The 23,101-nt window shown below is 41.7% G+C and overlaps 1 protein-coding gene across 1 annotated transcript in view; it reads right to left on the reverse strand.

The window, feature by feature from the left end:
• Positions 1-3,775: 3,775 nt before the first annotated feature.
• LOC109410643 (protein 4.1 homolog) overlaps positions 3,776-23,101 on the reverse strand; it is a gene marked incomplete at its 3' end in the record, with an annotated part of 157,893 nt that continues 138,567 nt past the window's right edge. The window contains 13 exon segments of the mRNA XM_029875760.2: positions 3,776-3,886; positions 3,964-4,125; positions 4,450-4,566; positions 4,822-5,040; positions 5,857-8,589; positions 9,019-9,089; positions 9,148-9,247; positions 18,198-18,302; positions 18,843-19,000; positions 19,061-19,419; positions 19,677-19,829; positions 19,902-20,347; positions 20,419-20,783. Coding sequence (XP_029731620.1) covers positions 3,776-3,886; positions 3,964-4,125; positions 4,450-4,566; positions 4,822-5,040; positions 5,857-8,589; positions 9,019-9,089; positions 9,148-9,247; positions 18,198-18,302; positions 18,843-19,000; positions 19,061-19,419; positions 19,677-19,829; positions 19,902-20,347; positions 20,419-20,565 — 4,881 coding nt within the window.

Raw genomic sequence — 23,101 nt, forward strand, 5'->3', positions numbered from 1 at the left:
AGAAGATGTCTCTATGATCTAGGGTTGCCTGAAAACAATCTCGGAAGACACATATATTTTTCATTTTTCTTTTTCGGGAGGGATCCCTTAAGGAATAACAGCAGGAATTATGGAAGGAATCTTTAAAGGAATCCCAGCACAAATCCCTGAAAGAATGCAGAAAAGAAAAACTAACAGGATCCTTTCAGGATTTTCCAAAACAACGCCTGCAAAAATCCGTGAAGAGAACTCCGGAGCAATCCATACAGCAATCTCGAAAGCAATATATGAAGGAATCTCGGGAATAAACCTGAAAAGATTCTCGAAAGGAATGCCTGAAGAAATCCTGGAAAGAATTCCTGAAGGTATCTCAAAAAAGAACCTCAGCTCATCTAATCTCATCTCAATTCTTCACCCTATTCTCTAGCTTCTACCTTACTGTCTTCTTTTGCCCTCTATCCCAACCCTCTACCCTACCTTCAACCTATCATAACCTTCAACCCTACCATCTGCCCTACCCTCTAAACAATTCTCTGCTATAACCACTGCACTATCCTTTACCGTGCCCTCTAGTCTATATTGTGCTTAATCGTACCGTCCACCCTACTCTCTACCCTAACATTTTTCCTACCCTCAAACCTACTCCCTATTCTACCCTTCACCCTACCGTCTACCCTATCCTCTACCCTAACCTTTTACTCCACTCCCTCTACTCTATCATTCACCCAAACCCTCTACCCAACCGTCTGCTCCACCTTTTATCCTACCCGCTACCCTACCATCTACCCTTTAGATACGCATATTTCATGGTATTATAGCTCAAGCTACCATTCCGTGGCCACTAACTTGGGTATGTTCCGCCATCTTGTGTTTCAAAATGGCGTCGGATATTCATTTTTGTGTTCTACTCATGAAGCCCGATCGATAGATACCCATATTGCATGGTTTCATAGCTCAAACTCTCATTCTGTGGTCGGCATCTTGGATATGGGCCGCCATCTTGGATTTCTAAACAGAGTCAAATATCGTTTTTTGACTTCTACTAAAGAAGCCCGATCGATAGATACCCATATTGCATGGTATTATGGATAAAACTACTATTCCGTGGCCGCCATCTTGGATATGGTCCGCCATCTTGAATTTCAAAATGGCGTAAAATATCGATTTTTGACTTCTACTCATCAAGCCCGATCGATAGATACCCATATTGCATGGTATTATAGATTAAACTGCCATTTCATGGCCGCCATATTGGATATGGTCCACCATCTTTGATTTCAAAATGGCGTCGGATATTCATTTTTGAGTTCTACTTGTGAAGCCCGATCGATAGATACCCATATTACATAGTATCCAAAGCAGCATTGTCGTTAAAAAGTATATATTCTGGATTTTTGACCGCCATCTTGGAACCTAAGCCGCCATCTTGAATTTAAATATCCTTGCTACCACCTCCACATCCTAAGGAATGTGTATACCAAATTTGATTGAAATTTCTTGACGCATTCCAGAGTTATGCCTATGTTCCGGCATACATATATACATACATACATACATACATATAAACATACAAATAGACAAACATACAAACATATAAACATACAAACATATAAACATACAATCATACTTACATCGACTTTTGTATGTATTGATTAACATCTCTGACGAAGAAATGAACTTTAAATTATTAACCATTGTCAGGATTCCAGGGAAATAACTTTTTTTTCGCATTGGAAATGATGCTCACAGATCGTGACAATATGCATTCTTTGCAGCATCGTTTACGCCACCTAGTGAACCAGTCATATACTATATTATCCACTATGAGCAAGGTATGGGTGTGGAGAACATCTTCTCTGAAGAAAGTATTCTAAAATTTTGCATAATTCTGGAGATATTCACATCCAAAGGACTGTCCTATTTATAGGACGCTGGGCGTTCGGGGCATCTGTCCTATAAATAGGACGCTGGGCGGATATGGGTTAAAATCCGCACCGAGGTCACCAAGTCCTCGCCAGAACTGTAGATCTTCTGAAAAGCAAATTCAGTAAAAACTGCATAGTATATCATTGAAGTCAGTTTTGAAGTGATAAAAGCTTTTGAATCGTTTGTAGCTAAAATTTTGGTAAACATCTTGATGAAAAATCAGGAGTCAGTCCTAGTAGATCATTGAGCAGAATTAAATTTAAATATTTTCATAAAGTTTTTGACAAATTAGCGGAGAAATCCTTTCATAGGAATAAGATAGAATAATACTAGTGTTACGTCTGACAGAAAGTCATGATGAAGTCGTTAATAAATATTATTCCACAGACAAACAGACGTAACACTTCGAACATTTTTCGATTCAAATCATAGTCACGGAAACATATTCGCCCAATGCTAAAATGACTAAGTTTGGCCGACCATCAACTAGGTGGCGGTAGTGAGCAAACGTCAACCTCGAACAAAAACGATGTGAGCGCCACAGGTGGGTAGTTGGCCAACTATCAAATTTTGAAAAAGATCGTTAAATCGAAGTACGATGGGAATTTTCAGAGTGTTACGTCTGTTTGGGGGCTGTCCATTAATTACGTAAGGGTTTATGGGGGGAGGGGGGGTTCGAGAAATCTTACGCGCCATACAAAAATATTTGGGTTCTCATACAAAAAATCTTACAAGGGGGGGAGGGGGTGTCGAAAAATCGCAAAAATCCCCTTACGTAATAAATGGACAGCCCCTTGTCTGTGATTATTCCTTCCGGAAATATTTCTGAAGAAGTAAAAATTACAGAATAAATTTCAAATAAAGCTGCTGAAGCAGAACATGTGTAAAAAAACATGAATTCTTGAGAATAAAAATATATAAAGAGAAAGTCACATTCTTGGAATTTCTGTAACGATTTCATCAAAAATGTCCTCAGTCTGAGATTCGCGAAAGCTTTGACAATTTCTTGAATAATTATTTTTCTTGAACAAAATTGTCCTGTTCAATGACGTAGGTTAAGCTTGCTCGAATTTGCTGGATCCTGCTCTTACCCATTTCGCAACAGCTGTACCAAGGTAAAAAATTAACTATTGTCAATTTAAGGTACTATAGTCATAACTGGGATAGACTTTGCCTTCCTCATTGAATAGGACTAATATTCGGCTTGCAAGCTCACCAAACTGATTTGTTCTTTTTCATTGTATCATGCTGTATGAGATGATATGCGCACAAGCCTAAAAATTTAAAACAAAAATGCACTGAATCAACTAAAAGCAAATGTTAATGAAAACTTTTGGCTTAACTCAAACATAACCTCATGGTATTTTATTTTTGCGAACGAATCGAAACTCAGACTGAACATAAACCAACTGCGCTAGAAAACAAAACAAGCCTCCTACCATCATCGAGTCACACCAACAAACCCACTCGCGCACAGTGTGGTGCGTTTTTTGTTACCCGAGTCAAACATTTCAATATTTCGGAAAATTGTACTTCTCGTACATGTATTGCTTCATTTGAGCGATGCGCTCCTCTGGATTTGTTCGGAAACGTCGGGAAGCCTGCACAAATAAGGATCGATAAATAGAGAGAGCAACGCTAGAGTATCCGGCTCACCAATGAACAATTAGTATTCTGTGTTTTTACACTACGTGATGTTTGCGTGGCACCAGATTAATCAAAAAATGCGCTCGATAAGCTAAATTTTGAATGAAGTAAGATAGACAAGTTTGAATATGTGATATTGTGAATCATATAAACGGTAAGAGCATTTCCACCGTATTTTCGGTGGAGATGCTCTAAAAACTAAGTGAAATCCTACAATACTGACCTGAATGGCTTCTGCCAGTGCCTTGTCGTGGTCGATTGGATCACCATCCGATTGGATGGTAATCTTTTGTTCCACACGCGTTTCGACCACTCCATCTCGTTCCGTTTTGTACTGAAAAAATGAAGAATATAAAACGCAATTCAATCGTTTGTCCAAGTTAGTAACCAATTATCGAAAAAAAAACTTACGGTAATCGTTTCCACCGTTCGCGTTTTGCTGCTAACCGTCTGGGAGGATACAATCTCGCCCTCGGCCGTGACACCTTCCTGCGAATCGTCCAGCAGCACCCGGTGGTGCTCCACATTGGGGCCAGAGGGAATCTTCGAAGCTCCCGCAACGTCGTCAACACCCTGCGGAAGGTGGCAATTGGTCGTTATTTTTGGAGATTTAGGGTTTCGGTGATATCGTTGTTCCTTCAACCGATTCGCTCTTATGTGACTCCAAATGGAACCAATAGACAAGAAATATTTTTACAGATGTTAAGCAAAACTATATATCATGCTCAATTTTATTTGTAAATTGAAAGTTAAAAAAAATCAATGAGACAACTAGCAACGAATCGGTCAAAGTGCAATGCTCTTATCCTTAAATAACTGGAACGGAACCATGCTAATCTAACCAGGTAAATAACAATCCATCTAGAATAAATCCAGCTGATGTAACATTATACCAACCGTGTAGCTCTTGTTGTAGATCACCGTTGAGTCGTCGTCCTCCGCGCCGTACGGACCGTCGATGGGGGTTCCGGAATCGCCGGAACTCGTCGACGAAATGCTATCGCGGCGGGCAAACTACACAGCAGTATGTATATGTACACAGCGCAATTTCGCACAAAACAACGAAATCATATACCAAGATTCAAGCGATCATAGAGGCCAATCGGAGGGGGTAGCACACGAATATTAGGATGATTATAAGTTGAGCAGTCATGCGCGCCAAATTAGGGTGTGGTGTGGTAAAAAAAGAAGGATAAACGTAAGGAAATGAAAATCGAATCGAAAGTAAGGCAATTTTATGTTCAAAGCTAGCAGCAGCGGTCTACCTACCTGATCTCCGCTGGTTACCGTGGCCGTGGTTTTAACTTCCTGCGTTACGACTCGCTGTTCCTGCTGTTCGCCCCGTTGCGTGGTGGTGGTCGCCACGGTCTTCTCCTCCAGTTGTTGGGTTTTGACGTTGCTTTCGAGATTTTCGTGGGTGGTGGCAGTACGCGTCGTGACGGCCGTTGCCGTTAGGAATTTGCCCTGGATGTCGCTGGGGGCGTCGGCCTGCGATTTTTTTTTGGTTTTGATTGTTGGTATATGGAGTTATATGTCGTTATGGATGAGGTCGGTAAGATAGCTAGATGATGTAGCTCATTGGAGGAGATGATAAATTTCCCAAAAAATGTAAAAATAGCTAAAACTACCAGAAAATGAATCCAAGAAACTAGATAAAAAAATTTGTAAACATGTGTATATAGTTCTGAAGTTCTGAAGAGCTTTTCTAAACTGTCATAGAACTTACAAATAATACTTTAGATTCATATAATTATTTGAGCTTTTTCATAAACGTTTTGAAAATATCTAAGATAGTTCCCTTCGAATAAATAAGCAGCATCAATGATTGCAAAAGTGACTTAAAGACGTACATAATGAACACAAACAATAGTCCTGTTAAGGTTTTAGAGCGGTTTTAAAATGAAACTGTGGGCCCTGTAATGCAACCAAAAAGAGCTCTTAAGGACGATTTCTTTATCCCCGTTTAGACCTTAAACCTGGTTCATCTATATAAAAAAACAGGTTTACCGGTTAAGCGAAGGTGAATTGTTTATTAAGCACCAATAATGATCATCTAGTCACATTTCTGGTTTTATCAAGGTTTTGCAGTAATCTCCTCCAATTTTGCATCATCCAGTCATCCCTACCGAACCACTTGGTTAACTTTCGCTTTCGAGTTACGCTGCGTTATGTTTCTGAATCTCTCTATACAATGAACTTTGGATAATCCATGCAAAAAAGCGATAAATTTTCGGCGGCGTTCAAACAATAAAAAGCAGCACTCAAACTGTGGCAAATCTCCTCAGTCCAACCAACAGCACTTACCTTATGCTCCTGTGTCGAGTACACGATCTGCCCGGTTCCCAGATTCTGCACCTCTTCCTCCACGTTATGCGTTACGCCGTCTTCGTTCTTCGTAATGACCTGTTTCGTTGTCGTCTTCACCACCGTGGGCGTACCGTACTTTCCTCCGGCGGCCTTCGGTGTCCCCGAGCTGATCTCCTTCAGCTGTTCGCTTTCGTACTGTGCCATGTCGTCGTCGGAGCTCTCCGAGTCCCGTCGGATCGCCTTCTTGCCCAGATGTTTGATACCTTCGTAGAACTGTTCCCGCGTGATGGGCACCGTTTCCTTGGTGACCGTTACGTTCTTGCCGAAGTGGCTCGGTTCGATGTCGGCGTAGTTGAGGATCAGCTTGCCGGTGACCGGATCGCGGATGGCTGTTGCCGGATCGATGTCGCCGGTGTTCGGATCGATGTGGCCCCATTCGGACTTGATGCGTCCGGTGACGGGGTCGATTTCTCCGCTCAGGGTCATGGTCTGGGTAACGGTTGTCCGGGCTCCGGCAATGCTAGGGTCGTTGGGATCCACCTGGTAGGTTTCGCCGGTGATTGGATCGCGCATCTTATACACGTACACAGTCTTGGTGGCAATGTTGTTGATCCTTCCGGTCACCGGGTCCAGGTCCACTCCGTTGATGTCCACCTCTTCCGGTTTGCCCCGTTCGTCCTTCTTTGTCAAGATGAGGATCTTGATGATGACCAGTTTGCCGGTTTTCGGGTCTACTTTACCGACCTTGGTGTAGATTTCTCCGTTTTCTTCGTTGATTTGCGTAGCGGCGAACAGTGGTTCACCGGTGGCTTCATCTACTTGACCAGTTGCAGCGTAGATCTGTCCAGTTGTGGGATCAACCTTGGTTAGGTTGGGATCGAGCTTCGTCTGTTTCTCGATCTCGTTGGTCTTCGGGTTCAGATAACCGTAGATGGTGATGACGTAGCCTGTCTTTGGATCTACTTGACTGGAAGTGTAGATGGTTTCGCCGGTTCTTGGGTCCTTACCTTCCGGAACCCATACTTGGTTCGTCTTAGGATCCACGCGGATATCCTTATCTTCGACGGTAGTGACATGCTTTCCAGTTGCAGGGTCAATACGGTTCTGAACAATCCGAATGGAAACGATTCTTCCAAAGTCCTTGTCGTGTTTTCCGGTCTTAGGGTTGACTTGGTTCTTCAGCAGGACCTGGCCCGTCACAGGATCGATTTTGACCTCCTTGGTCTCAGTTTTGCCTGTTTTAGGGTCTACAAAAGTAACAGTATGTTTGACCAAATCAAACTGACCGTACTTGGTGTTGATCTTGCCGTCCTTAGTGTCCAATTGACCGGTGCTCTTATCGAATGTTACCGTCTTAGGGTCAACAATGCCCTTCTTGTCCAGCTTGCCCAGGACTGACGTGACTTCAACGACTGGATCGACCTGATTACCAATCGCGATCAAGTGGGCTTGGCTGTTATCGATCTTATGGGTCTTGGGGTCGGTAACACCTACGATCGTGATCTGTCCATTATCTTTGTCGACCGCCACCGATCGACTGCTGGCCTTTCCGGTTTTTGGGTCAACTGTTCGCAATTCTCCTGTTCGGGGATTTATTTCGCCGTATTTGGTGGCAACGACCCCTGTTTTGCTGTTCAAAATACCACGGGTCTTTTCCACGTCGCCATTGGTAGTATCGACCTTACCGGTGTTTGGATCAACCTTACCCGTGATTGTAGTGATTTCCACGATGGAATCATCATCGGGAGCGACAATGATAGCCTGACCAAGACTATCATCAACCTTGCCGGTGTTTGGATCAACGACACCGCTAACAACATGGATTTGTCCGGTCTTCGCATCGGTCTGCCCCTGGAACGTCTCGTTCTGTCCAGTTCTTGGGTTGAAGTTGACGACCGTACCTGCTTTAGGATCAATTACTCCGTATTTGCTTTCTATCAGACCTGACTTCGTATCCAGAACTCCTGTCGAGTGCTCAACCACTCCGGCAGCAGTATCGATCTTCTTGGTTTTGGGATCGAATTTCGAAATGATCACCATGATCTTCACCTTCTTCTTGACCGGTTCCGGTGGTCCAGCAATCACTGGAACGATTCCAGCAACTTGTTCACCCTTGATGAAGGCCGCGTTGGGATCTGCTGCCTGACCATCATCCAATGGTCGGAACGATCCAGCTCCACTGGCCAGAGGGTCAACTACCTTGCCCTTGTTCGGAGAATACGATCGCGCACTGGTTCGAACTCCCTTCTCGGCATCGGTTTCTCCCGCCAATCCTCTGCCACCGGTCTTGGGTGACAGTTTGTCCTTGGCGCCAGCGGAATCCGGCGAACCTGGAACCTTTCGCTTTTCTACCGATTCCCGTACCTTCTCGTCCTCACCTGGAGCGTAGTTGAACGCCAAACCGGTTGCGCGTCGACTCTGCGAATTCGGACTGAGCTGAGCTTCCTCCTTGTCTCTGGCATGCACCGAGGGATCCTCGTCGTACCGGAAGCCACGTGTTTTGACGTTCTTCTTGTTTGGACTGGTATCCTGCTCGTTCTCCGAGTACTCGTACGGCTTGGTAAATCCTGGCTTACCAGCCTCTTTCTGGGCCTGCTGAGCTGATTGTGCTTGCGCAGCCACTTGCTCCTTTTTACCACCGTCCCCATTAGTGGCGGCCACCGGAGTTGCCGCAGCAGCGGGAGTTTTCTTATCCTTCGGAGATTTACGACCCGAAGAGAACAGGAAACCCTACGCCAATGGTTTCACGCATATCAAGAAGATTCCACACAATACATTACCAAAAAGGGGATAAACGAAAAATAGAAGAAAACAAAAGAAAGAGAACAATTGTAAGAAAATCTAAGATTACCTACGAAAAAAACTTACAAACTAGAAAACGAGACAGAGAGTTGGGTATTGAAACACCTACACAAGACTGTCGAAACATTGAAAAAGAATCTGAGGGTCCAAAATCTCAAACTTGGAATCAAAGGAGAAGTACTCGGTGGAAAGTGCTCGAATGGAAAAATCGCTAGTTCTACAATACTGGTACTTTGGGATTGAGAAACAGTAGACGGGACAGTAAGGCAATACATTACGAACTACGGACTGCATTCTCAGACCTTAAAACTATCTGGCAATTGATGGGAGAAATCTCGATTGAGTTGAGGCGCTTACCTTTCGCTTTCCACCGGGGGAGGTCTTCTCCTCAGCGGACGAATTCAGCGCTTCCTGATTGCCGTTGTTTCCTGAGAAAACAGATAGGTAATTAAATTGGAGGAATACCAAGCAACTCGCTTAAGTTACCATTGACCCCTTCTTCCTTGAGAGGCGAGACGGGTTCCTTGGTTGGTTCCTTGTCTTTCTTGCCGGCGCCCGGCAGAACGGCGATGCCACCGATTGGTTTCTGTAAAAATGGGTACAATAACCGGAGCGTTACGGACATACTGGACTGTGGTGTGGTGGATGCACGCACGGCATTTACAATCGATACAAGATATAAAAATTGAGAGAAGGATTGATTGGAACAAAAACGGTGCAGCCAAAGCATCTAATCTACGATTGTTGGAGGCGATAGTTGAAGGAATAGTTGGATGTCTCCTATTACAATGATTCCCAAATTTGTTCGTTGCTCTGTGAACCCGAAGGGGCGGTGGCATACATCTCCTATGAATGTTGCTGATCAGATTCAGCAAAACTTGATGTTCCGTTCAGTAAATTCTGCTAAACACCAGCATTTTTTTGCTGACATTCTGCGAAAGTGCAGCAATACATTTTTCTGGAACATTCAGCTTGGCAAAATTCAACTAGATATTCTAGGAACTACTATTGGGTTTCGATGAAAATCTTAGGTACGGAAACTTGAATTACGATGGAAAATTATCAAACTTCGAATAAAAACAGGCGATATCAATTATCGAACCTATTATGATGGATACTAGTAAACGCTTTGAAAAGCTTGTGATCTCAAGAGCTCTTTCAGAGATTAGGAATTCCTTCAGAGATTTTTTTAGGAAGCGCTTTCTCTCGGCGTTCTTTCCTGAAGTTATCAAAAGTTTACCTGAATGTGTGTGTGTCAGATTCCATCCAGAGTTTTTTTTTAGATTTGGTCACAGAGTTCATTTGAAAAGTTTTCCGGGGTTCCTTTTAGAATCCCTGAAAGTTGTTCCTGAGATATCTATGTACCAGTGTTCTTCCCAGGATTTCAGTAGGGATTTTTCACGTGATCTCAGCAACTGCAGGAGTACCTCCCGTGACAAGATTCTTTCCAAAGGGATTCCCGATATACTACCAGAGTTTTTCTTTGAATTCTTTCCGGAGATTTTATCAACATGTATCTAAAGTCCCTTCAGTAATTTCTCTTAGTGGTTCACCGGGAGGGGGTTTCAAAAGTTTCCCACGGAAATCATGAGAGATTTCAGCAGAAGTGTTTGAGGGATCCCTTCCAGAGAGTTTTCAGGAAATTCTTATAGAGTTCATTGCGGGATTTCACCTCGTGTTCCTCCCGTCCCGGAATATTTCTTGAAGGGTTTCCTCCTGGTATTCCCCCATTTTTTCGTTCCGGGAATACTCCCAGGTATTTTTTTTTTCAATGCCCCAGTTTTTCTCAACTTTTCTTGGGAAGTTCCTCTCGAGATTTCTTGAATAGGTCTTCTCGGAGTTTCTCGCAAGATTTCGCCTGAATTCTTTCTCAATTTTCTCTTGGAATGTTTGAAAAAAAAAATCTATAGGTTATTCCTGGAAGTATTCCGAGAAAAAACTTCTGAAAACATATCTGCAATAACTCCGGAGAGAAATCCCAAAGTAAACACCTAGAACTCCGGAACAATTTTCGGTGATTCCAAGGAGATCTCTGGAAGTAATCCCGGGAAAACCTCTAAAAAAAATCGCGAGAAGAAATTCATGAGGAATATTAGCAAAACCTTCCGCAGAAATCTAAAAAAAAACGGAAAAACTCTTGGAAGAAAGCCTTGGATAAATCTAGAAGAACTCTGTGAGATACCGTGAGAGCAACATCGGAAGGAATCTTCCAGGAGCAGTCCCGGGAGAAACACCGAGAGAAATCTCAAATGGAACTGAGGACACTGTCGGCCATGATAGATTTCGCTTTGACGTTTGTCTATCACGCACACTACTACACGAATCGCCTTTAATTTTCATTTGCATCATTCAACAACGTGTACACTGGCTAACGTCAAAGCGATCGAACACTAGCACCTCTGGTGGAAGGATCGCGTAAATCAAATGGAATTTGAATTGATCGTTTAATGCATGTGCCAAGCCGTTTTGAAGAGTGTTACGTCTATTTGTCTGTGCTAGCAGGTCATAGTAGTTGCGAGGTACATTATTATTACATCTGTCAAATGAAGAAGTACCACAGTTCACGTGCTAGGTCTCGAACAAGTGTGCTTTTCAACTACGCAATCGTTGCTACACCCGCCTCTGAACTACCACAGATGTATTGAGCACTGCTAGCTGCGGTGTCTAAGATAAAGTTTCAGACGTTCCGTGACCTTCCCAGGTAACCACTAAGCATTTGAATAAGCCATGTATCAGCCCGTATTACGCATTTAAACTGCTTGCTGCCCTACATAAGCAGTTAGAATGCATAGCTGCCTTGAGTTAGCATAAGCTGTGCTGCTCAAAAGCTTTCGGCTGTTAATTAGCATTTCAACTGCTTGAAGTGGTTTCACTTGGGAGCATACAGAATGCTTTTCAACTGCTCTTTAAATGCTAGGAGCAAAAAGGTTGGGAGATATGTTACGCATTTGGCAACACATTTTATCTCTCTCTTACAGAGCCTATGCTTCTGTTTACAAATTTGTGCATCTTATTTGTTTCTTCATTTCCCCCTACTCATTCAAAAGCACCAAAGAAAACATTACTGCAGCTGGATTGGATTGGGAACTTGTCCATCAAAAAATCACCAATTATTTATCATTTCGTCGGAAAATATGTGCCGAATAGGTGGATGCTTTGGTGGATCATAGAATTGTTTGGAAGAAGGAAGAAACAATCTTATTCCACAGATATTTAAAAGAAGGGATCGTGCTCTACCACAATGAAATATCTCAATGAAAACAAGTTTTGGATGTTGAATCTGAAGCTGTTATCGAATCATTCTTTATATTGGCGATAAAATCAACGCACGCCACCGAGACAGCTTTAGCGTCGTGGATCAGGAGCAACAGAATCCGAAGCAGATATGATTAATCAATCTCCGGATCGTAAGTTCAAACCTACATCACTACAAAAATCAGCAAAAAAGTACCACCTAGCACCGGCTGGAATATGGAAGGACGATGAAGCGGGGAAGAACGAGAAGCAGACGTCAATCTATTTTTGTTTTTTTTTGCTCGACGAGGCGTTACGCTTCTTTGACATTTCGTCACGACATTCCTGAAGGGATAGCACTAAGACAGCCCGTTATTTTGCCAAAACCTGCTGTGTGGTAGCACTATAGGTGCATATACGGCTAATTAGCATTAAAAGCCTTGTCGTAAAGGCTACTATAATGCTGAAGGAATGCTATTTTAAATGCTTACTGGTTACTTGGATTGTTGTTTACGATTCGGACTTAAACACATTTCGTCAGCTTTCGAACTAAGAAGAATTTTGCCAACCCTCCATGGCTGGTTTGATTAAATTCAAAATATGGGGCTCGCGAGCGTGTGTGCTATTTTATGACTTAATAACGGCACGGTGACACCCCCTAAGGAAATCCTTTTGGGATTCCACAGGTCTTCCATCCGGTAATCCTCCTAGAAATCTTTTGCGGTTTCTCCACAAACTTGTTCAGGGACTCATCCAAGAGTTTAAAGTAGGATTCACAGAAAGTTATTGATAATTCTTTTAGGGTCTTCCAGGAGTTTCTTCTGAGATTTTATATGATTTCTTCAAGAGCTCTTACCAGGATTCCTACAGGAAGTACTCCAGAGATTCTACCAGACTTTTTTCTGGAATTTCTTAAGGAATTTCTAGATTTCTTCATCCTCCAGGAATTCCACCCTAAATTCTCCTAATAGTTTCTTTTGGAATGTCTTCAGACGTTTTTTGACTTCCATAAAGTATGTATTCCTGGAATTTCCAGCAACTTTATCCTGTATTTCTTTCATGATTCCTCGAGGAATTCTCTCGGGGATAGCTGGAGGAATTCGTTCCTAGATTCCTTCAGAAACTCTTTCCAAACTTCTGTCACAGATTCTTTCCAGGAATTCTATGCTAGATTCCTCCCGGACTTCCTTCTGGCAGGTATAGCATGCTCCTCAGTATGTGTGCGCACTGCGTGCATATTTTCAGTGCGGAATGCCAATATTCCTCCAAAAACTTCTTCGGAATTTTCCAGGAGCTCTATCCGGGATCCTACCAGGAATTACTTCCTGGATTCCTACGGTATTCCGTGATTCCTCTAAGAACTACTTCCACTATTCCTTCGGGTACTCCTTCGGGAGTTCGATCAGGTTTGTGTTTATTGGGCTGTTCCCAGGAACTGCTTCAGGATTTTTTTCCAGATCCTTTGTGGGTTCCTTCGGGAACTCTTTCTGGGATTCTTCTGGGAATATTCCGGGAAGTTCTTCTAGAATTATTTCAGAAACTGCTGCCAGGATTTCTTAAGGAAATCTTTCTAGGATTCATCTAGGGACTATTTTCTGGTTTTCTCCACGAGTGCTGTTTGAAATTCTTGCGGATTCTTCTGAAATTACTGTGAAAGATCATTCTGGAATTCTTTTGGATGTTTTTAACCCTCCAGGAGTTACTCGGAACATCATAAGAAAATCCGGACGAAATCTCTTGAAGTCCCAGTAGGAATCTCAGAAGTAATCATGGAAGGAGTTCTTGATGTGGAACCTGTTAGGGAACTCAGAAGAAAGTCCTGGAAAGACCAGGAAACTTTCGAAAGAACCCCAAAACGAATCGCAAATATAGCACCCTGAGAAATCACAGAAGGAAATCCTAGAAAGATGCTAGAAAAAAAAAAGAATGTTCAGAGACCATGGAAAGAACTCCGGGAAGAATCTCAGGAAAAAAAATTGCAGGGGTGATCATGGAAGGAGTAATTTTAGAAAGATCTCGGAATTAATTTCTAGAAAAATGTCGAAAAAAATCCAGAAATCCAAAAATTTGAGAAAAAAAACCAGGAACTCCTAAAATAATCTCAGATTCACGGGATGAATGACCCATGAAAGGTTAAAATCCCTGGTAATAAACAAACAAACAAACAATCTCAGATTCATCAAGCAAACCATGAAAGAATCTCTGGAAGAATCCATTCTGTGAGTACTTCTTGGAGGAATCGTGGCAAGAGCTCTTGTAGGAATCTCAGATGAAACCTCTTGAGGAATCTCAGAAGAAACTCCTGGAACTAAGAGATTTATAATCGGAATTTTCAGAAGCCACAGAAAAAGTCACTTTACCTAGGGTATAACTTTTTCACAGGCGTCAGATCACTTCACGGTCTTCGACAAAGTTGTTTGGCATATACAACATCAATCGGTTTAACTATCAATCGAAAATTAAAAATTTCCGCATACATTTGGCCAAAATTGTCCATACAAACTTCAAGCTTGTGGAGCGCCCTCTTTAATCGATTTCGTACAAATTCTGAAAGTAAATTCTGGGAGTTCAAAATCAAAACAACTGATTCAGGAGGTGAGACTTGGTTTTTTTCGAATGTTATGTTTTTCATATACCGTGAAGGCACCATATTTGACGCAGTTAAGAGAATTTTAAATTCAAACACCTCTTAAAAAATAAAAACTCGACCGATTTGTTCGCGAATTGGCACCATGATAGCTAATCTAATATAGAATATAGGAAAAATAAGAAACTACTTTGTTAATGTTTATTTCATTACATTTTGGAAAGTTTTTGTATGGCAGTTTCGGTTCCTAATTTGACGCATCAAATTTGCGATGTGCCTAATTTGACGCAATGTGTTCCTAATTTGACGCACTTTGCGAAAAGGGTTTAAATCAACAAAAACAACTTTTATTTAATGTTTTAAACAATTACAGGTCATTATGCAGTTAAATAACAAGTTTTGCCCTTTTCGGACCAGCTTTAGGTTTGTCTTTACGACGCTCTGCTACGGCAGCTTTCTTGGCATCTCGTGCTGCTTTCTTCTCTGCGCGTAGTTGTTCCTCCTTCTGCTTGTCTGATTCCACCTTCAGAAACCATGCTCTATACTCATCGCTTGTAGCAACGGCCGGAGGGCGTGGCCGTTTACGACAACCTTTCGGAGCCTTCGGTGTAATCTTCGGCAAAACGAAGGCAGCACTAAACAAATTCTGCTTCAACTCTGACAGAGCCGTGCGAGGCATATCAGGTGGCAGTGATTTTGATTCACCTGAATTACGGTCCACCGGTCTCTCTTGCAAGCTGGGAGAATCTTGTGGACGCTCTACAACCATCTCTTTCGGTCGCGGTGTTTCTGGAGACATACTTAGCGATGATTCTGGCATAGTTGGATTGCGTGTTATTTCAAATGTGTCTTTCCACTTGAGCGTAGTTTTCATCCGGTCTTCTGTAAATTGATTAAAAGTATGTTATTGATCGTTTATTGGTTTAATTTGCTACAACAGTTACTCACCCTCGACGTCATCCTTCTCGAATCCATGGAACTCATCTGGATCTTCTGCTTGGGGATTTGATCTCACTGTTCCCTTCATTTCCTGCCAGACATAGAACAAGTTCGTGTCACTTACTGGACCTGGCCATGTTACTTCGGATTGATGCTTTTCAAACATTTTTAGCTGTCCAACCTTGAGGCGAGATTCCAGGTATTGTAAACAACGTTGGGCTTCAGTGATTTCATGGCTCTCATTTTCGTCCTGTTCGACGGTTTCGTTTCCTTCTCCGTTCTGCTTATGTCCTTTCAATAGCATCCCATAGTTGACGGCGTTTGGATCCCACGGAATGATCCCACATTTCCGGAATCCGTTTTAATACGCTTTCCATTTCCTTGATGTCATCAACTGCTTTTTTCAAGAGCGGCGCAATTTCATGCTTCGGTAATGGTTCTCCGGCGTGGAAGGTTCGATAATTAATCAACCGTCTGTTCCAATGGACTTTTAATGGCTTAAAAAACGATACGTCTAATGGTTGGAGTACATGGGTAGCATTGGGATACAAGGAAACCAAGGTAATCTGGTTCGAACGACAAAATTCGATAGTTTCGTACGACACGTGTGATTTGTGACCATCAACAAAAATGATTATCGGAAGCGGTATTTTGACCTTTTCAATCCATGGAACAAATACTCGCCTCAAATAGTCCAAGAATGTTTCTTGTGTCATCCAACCTGACTGGTTTCGCCCAATCGACCAGCCTGAGGGTGCACTTTGCGCGATTATTGCCGGAAGTCGTTGTTTATACGGGAAGAGCACCATCGGTGGAGCAAGAGTGCCAGCAGCGTTAGCTGCAAAAAGGGCGGTATAGCTTTCTTTATCAGAGTTTCCGTTGTTCGTGTGGACATACTTTTCACCGGTTTGAGCGAAAACCTCCTCCTTGGTCGGAACCGTCCGGACCGCAGTTTCATCCATATTGAACACGCATTCAGGCTTCTCAAGGATGTGCCGCAATTTCTGTTGGTCAATGAAGGAACCTACTTCATTAAACCAATTCCTGATCGGCTTTTCTGCAACGGTTGCCCGTTGTTTGGAGAGAGCACTTGGTACGCGGCGCGAGATTTCAGGATGGCGCTTTAGAAACAATTTCAGCCATTTGCGACCGGGAATCCCAGCGGTAAAAGGATTACATCTACCGGAAATCCGAAGAAAATATCCAACGGATGATTTCAATCGCTGAGAGTTGACCGGAAAACCAGATCGCGCCGCCAAGCATATCCATTCAATTATTAACTTCTCCTCCTCCGAAGTTAGAACGGTTGGTTTCCCCGGTGATCGCAGATTTTGTAGCTTCAGCTTCCGGCGAACAGTGGGCTCTGGAACACCAAACGAGGCGGCCGATTTACGGATGGATTCCCCTCTTCGAGCCATGTTCACGGCTTTCGTGACTGCTGTCGGGGAATATTTGAGGTACTTTGTTTTTGTTGCCATGTTTTGCTGTGAAAATAATTAGGAACACAGTGAGCCTAATTTGACGCAAAACATTTTCGCTCATAATAATTCCTAATGCATGTATAATAGTCCGGAAGTCAACAAAACACTAATAATACTTACGTTTAAGAAGTTTCTGATGATATTATCACGAACAAAAGTATTTTTTCGCAAAAATTTGCCAATTTACACTTCACCGCGTCCTTAGCCGTGTTGCTATGGTTGACAAAAAATGACGCGTTTTATTATTGACGTTTTCCTTTTGCTTTTGTTTATGCTTGTAAACAAACAAAAAAGTTATGTTTTGCGTACGAGTGTGTCACACTAGTGTAGACAAATAGCTATACCTAAAGATTTTAACAATATTTAACGTAAATATTGAATAAACAGTGAAATAGTGGAAAAGTGCGTCAAGTTTGGACCCGCGTCAAATATGGTGCTCTCACGGTAAGTGTGAGTCACCCTAATGTATATGGTGTATCTTTCGGAAATTTGAATAGAAAATACGTGAATTGTGCTGTTCATTAACCATCATATCAAGAGGCTTTCATACAAGTTCTGATACCGAAAATGAGTACTGAAGAAGATATTTTCTATGGATTTTCGGAAAACAGTTATGTTTGATGTTATCAATTGTAAACTTTTTTGAAATAAATATGAGAGTGACAAAAAGGCAGACGTTTATTGTCGAACATTTGGGAATCATTGTTGGAGATTTGAGTAAAATATGGAGACGATATACGTTCTACTATAGATAGAGGTTTCGATTCTACTCTAAAAATGAAATAACATGCATAAATACAGAAAGTAAAGAAAAAAAAACAAGGATAATACAATAATACAAAACATACAAATGTTAGATTATATTAGATGGTTAGATTCAGTACAAGAGGTCAGCAGAGTTTTCGTCATAGAAACAGTTTAAGAGAGGAACTTTTACATCACGCGGAAATGCAGAAACTTTCGATTGAAACTCCGATCAAGGAGAAGCCAAAGCAGCGTTAAAGCGCCAAAAAAGCCAAACGTTTGTGTCTTTTTTTTTTCAATAAAAACAATCATCGAAAGTTCCGTTTTGACGGTCATTGTTCAGTACTTCAACTGAACGATTCGCCGCTAGATTGTATGTTGATACACGCAATTACCACAAGAAACTAAAACAAGAGGTGAAACAATACGCAAAGTTCAAACTGATCTAAACTGAAACCAACAACGCTAACAATATTACGAAGACAACGAAAAGAATGGGAAAAGCAGATGGTTCGGTTTTGGCTAGTAGGTATACGGGGTGTTATCATAACCTGGCTCGGAACAACGTTGGACGACGACGCAGCGATATCGTAGTCACCCTCGAGTGAGCTCTGGGACGACGCTGAAGCCGTTCCGGTACTAGACTCGCGCTTCAGCTGCAGTTGTTGGTTGTTGGTGGATTGTTGTTGTGTGTTGATGTGATGTTGTTGTTGTTTGTTAGGTTGTTGAGTGTTAGAATGTTAGATTAGGTGTTCGTGAGATTGGCGTTGCGTTGCGTCGTTGATCCAAACGAAAGAAAAAAGTAGTAAAAGAGTACGTAAACAGGTTATAAATACATACGGATTAGTTGTTAGTATGTGGAAAGTATCGCCCATAAAAGAAGTACCCGGAACACATAAAAGTCCCACAACCTTTAAGAAACAAAGATCAACTGAATGGAAGAATTGGGATGAAATACTGATGAAATCGAGTATGATAAATCAGATACCAATAGAACAGACAGATAGAAAGATAGAGGAAAGATATAGGAAGTCAACTTTTGATTTCAAGCTGTTTAGTGATGTTGTCTTTTGAAAAACAAGAAATTCTAGTTTGAAACAAGAGTAAGATTATCAATTATGGGGGGTTTGAGTTAATCAACGGAGGGTCGTGATTGTGGTATCGGTTGGCAAGTTCCATCTTTGGTAGGTACTCACGCGTTCCTTCTTTTCCTTTTTGATGGGACTGCGGGAGCCGCGGGTAGGTGATTCCAAATCCGGAATGTGATCCGGTGGATGTGACATGGTATGTCGCTTGTTGGCATCCTTGTTCGGGTCCTTGAGAGCTGCCCGTTCCTTCTCCTGCTGACCGAGGGCTGCAATATCAAGAACGTCACTTCACAAAATCTAAAACTACTCTCTTTCTAATATCTTACCATCCATGCTTCGACTGGACAGCCGCTTGCCGGTGAGGCTTCGCTTGAAGTCCGGTGCCGGTCGGTCGACCGGCGTCTTGCGCGTCTCGTAATGCGTCCGGCCCGAGTAGCGGAATTTGGACCCCAACCGGGGGAACAGACCCGATTTGGACGTCGGTTCCGGTGTCATCAGCCGGAAGAAGGTATGATGCTCGACGCAGGCCTTCCACAGCTTCTTCGCTGCCCGGTGGTTTTCCAGCTTGAATCCGATCGTCGATTCGTACTGCTCGAACTCTCCCGGCCGGATTTTGATGTAGAAGTTGTTGCGTTTGTAGGAGATTTTCAGAATTTTGGGCCATGCGAAGCGATTGATCCGGAGTCTACGGAAGGATGGGAGGTTTATAACCGGAAATTTCAGAAACCACATAAAAAGTATGAGTCGTACAAGTCGTTTGAACGAAATTGTCTAGAAATTTCACCGGGAATGTCTATATTTTTACAATTTTTCAAATGTATGGGATGCCCTTTAAAGTTTGCTGCTGCTCAAGCATGACAAACTAGATATTAAATACCAATTCAGGTGTGCAAAATATAATATTTCTCTCAGCTTAGCTTCTAGTTGTTCAAATGCACTTACTTATCTCGATAGACTAGCAACCCGGACGCGCAAACTCCCAGCATGATATCGACTCCTTCGGAGTCTTTGGCAGGATGTAGATCAACCCCGTACATGGCTAGCTTTTTCGCATTCTCTAGGTAGTGAAGCTCGGCTTCCGCCGGGGTTTGACTCCTAAAATGACAATAAGACGACATTTATTATTACCCCTCTGATGCCCACAGGATTCCTCCTCCCAGCCCATACTTGTGCGTCTTGTGCAGATCCATCACTTTGTCCAGCAGTTCCGGCGTCTGGTTCGGCGCGATCTTGAACTCCTTCAGGTACGCGCGGTCCTTCATCTCGTCCGGATCGTAATCGCCCAGCTCCGATTGCACCAGGTACGACCCCAGCAGGGCATGTGTCACAAACGAGCACGGCAGGCGACCCTCGAGGATGTCGTTCCGGACCTGCAGGCACAGATGGTAGCGGGTGATGTCCTCCTGCAGCTGCGCCGGCTCCGGCGGGTAGAATTTGACCTCGAAGTTCATTTCCCACGGATCGGACCGGAAGAATTTGGCCACCGGCCGTTCCAGGTCCAGCCATACCCGTGGATCTGCCGCCGTGACGTACGTGAGTCCAAAGTAGTCCTTCTCGATGATGTTCAGTCCGGCGCAGACCGAGTTCAGCAGGTCCCGACCGCGTGCTTTGCGCTGTTTATAAAAAATCGAAATTCACAATTACTTACATTCTCATTAATAGTTTGAAATCCAACGGAACTCACGTCGATCGTAACTTCCAGTATCGATCCATCGAGGACTGTGACTTTGGCGAGCGCCGCCTTGCCGGACGACGAGGCTGGTTTCTTTTTCGGTGTGCTCGGATTGGTGGTGGCTGGCGCCGCTTCCGCCGCTTTGGACTCGGCAGGCATGGCGCTGCTACTGTTGGTGGTGGTGGTCGACGTTCCGAACGAATCCGCCGAACGTGTGCCGCCAAGCGGAAGAGGATGATTGTCGTTGGCTCGGGTTCAATTTTTGTTTTGCTTGTCCTGATGACCGCACGGTGCGTCCACCAGCGCGGTGGTAGGGGGTAGTTAGACCGGTCGCACACCCAAAAGGGTGCTGCTGTTGCTACTGAACCGGCTCGGAACTGGAAGGAGGAAAGAAAGAACAAGGGAAGGCACAATTTAGTTTTAATGCACAGTGGTACCGTCGGAGGTCAAAATTCAAAAGTTTATTTGATGCATTCTTTCAAGCAACGACGTCAAACTGTGTTCTAAGAACGCCAAAACTTTGTATTTTTTATGTTTTAAAAATCAGTTTCAAAAGATTTCCGAGCAGAACTTGAAGCAAATTGATGACTAATTTTAATGTTTCGATAATAAATAAATGTTATTCTATCGGGAGATATTTTAGAAAAAGAAAGAAATTCCTGAAAAAAATCTGAAAAGAATCCCAAAAGATTTTTTGACAGAATTTTATGAAACTTTTGACAAATTGGTACATGGATCAATTTCTGAACATATTTTGTGAAAATTCCAATAGAGTAAAAGTAGTGCAATTTTATAATGAAATCACTAAAACATTTGATCCCTTCGGAAGATATTTCTAAATATTTTTCAGCAGCAATTTTGTGTGAAGTTTCAAATGGAGTAACACTAGTAAAGATTCATGATGAAGCCACTTATGAATTTTATTCCATCGGAAGATATTTCAGTAAAAGAAAGAAATTCCTGAAAAAAGTCTGGAGTAAATCCCAAAAGAGCTTTCGGCAGAATTACATGAACATTTTTAGAAACTTTTTGAGTGGATTAATTTCTGCAGATACTTTTTGTTAAGATTGAAATCGAGTAATACTAGAGAAATATCATGATCAAATTTCTAATAGATTTTGTCCCTTTGTGAGATATTTCTGCAGAATTTCATGGAAATTTTCAGAATCTTTTTTTATGGATGCAAAATATTTTTTCGGAGATTCAAATGAAGTAACACTAAGTTATGATAAAATCACTAATAAATGTTATTCCATCGGGAGAAAAATTTCCCGAAAAAAGTCTGTAGTAATCCCAAAAGATCTTTCGGCAGAATTTCATGTTTTTTTTTTAGAAACTTATTGAGAAATTCATGGATTATATTTCTGCAAATACTTCTTTATGAAGACTCAAACAGAGTCGTACTAGTGCAATTTCATGATGAAATCACTATACAATCTATTAGTGATTGAAGATATTTCTGCATATTTTTCGGCAGATTTTCATGAAAATTTTGAGAAACTTTCAAAAATTCATGGATGATTTTCTGCAGAAATTTTATGTAAAAATTCACATGGAGTAAACTAGTGAAGTTTCATGATAAAGTCACTAATAAATTTCATTACAGTGTAAGATATTTTAGAAAAAGAAAAAAAAAAACAGAAAAAAGTCTAGAATAAAACCAAAAAGATCTTTCGAATTATATGAAAGAGTTCTCAGAAACTTTTTGAGAAATTCATGGATTAATTTTTGCAGATACTTTTTGTGAAGATTTAAACAGAGGAATACTAGTGACATTTCATGATGAAATCGCTAGTAAATTTGGTCCCTTCGGAAGATATTTCTGCGGATTTTTCGGCAGAATTTCATGAAATTTTTTTAAAATTCATGGATGATTTTCTGCAGAAATTTTGCGTGAAGATTCAAATGAAGTAAGCTAGTGAAGATTCATGATAAAGTCACTAATCAATTTCATTCCAGCGTGAGATATTTTAGAAAAAGAAAGTAGTTTCTGAAAAAAAAGTCTGGAATAAATCCCAAAAGATCTTTCGGCAGAATTACATGAAAGTTTTCAAAACTTTTTGAGAAATTCATGGATTAATTTCTGCAGATACTTTTCCGTGAAGATTTAATTAGAGTAAAACTAGTGACTTTTCAAGATATAATCGTTAATAAATTTAGTCCCTTCGGAAGGTATTTCAGAAGATTTTTGGGCAGAATTTAATGTAAATTTTCAGACACTTTTTCAAAAATTCATGGTTAATTTTCTGCCGAATTTTTTTGTGAAGATTCGAATGGAGTAACACTAGTAAAGTTTCACGATGGAATCTCTAATAAATCTCTATTGGAAGATACTTTTGAAAAAGAACGAAATTCCTAATAGTTTGGAGTAAATGCCAAAAGATCTTTCAGCAGAATTTCATAAAAAATCATAGATACATAATTTTTTGTGAAGATTCAAAAGGAGTAATACCAGTGCAATTTCATGATGAAATCACTAGTAAATTCCGGGAAATGTTTCTGAAAAAACTAAGGATTTCAGAAAAAAAATGTCTGGAAAAAGTTCTGAACATTTAGCAAGATATATGTAGAAAAGTAAAACTCCAAGAGAAGTTAATGATAAGCGCTTCTGGGAACACCCTTGGTATTCTTGGTTTTTTTTTCATTAAAAACGTACTCAATCTTAACCCTCTAATACCCAATCCCGCCTTTAGTT

The sequence above is a fragment of the Aedes albopictus genome, chromosome 3 (genome assembly GCF_035046485.1).
Source record: "Aedes albopictus strain Foshan chromosome 3, AalbF5, whole genome shotgun sequence".
Classification (NCBI taxonomy): domain Eukaryota; kingdom Metazoa; phylum Arthropoda; class Insecta; order Diptera; family Culicidae; genus Aedes; species Aedes albopictus.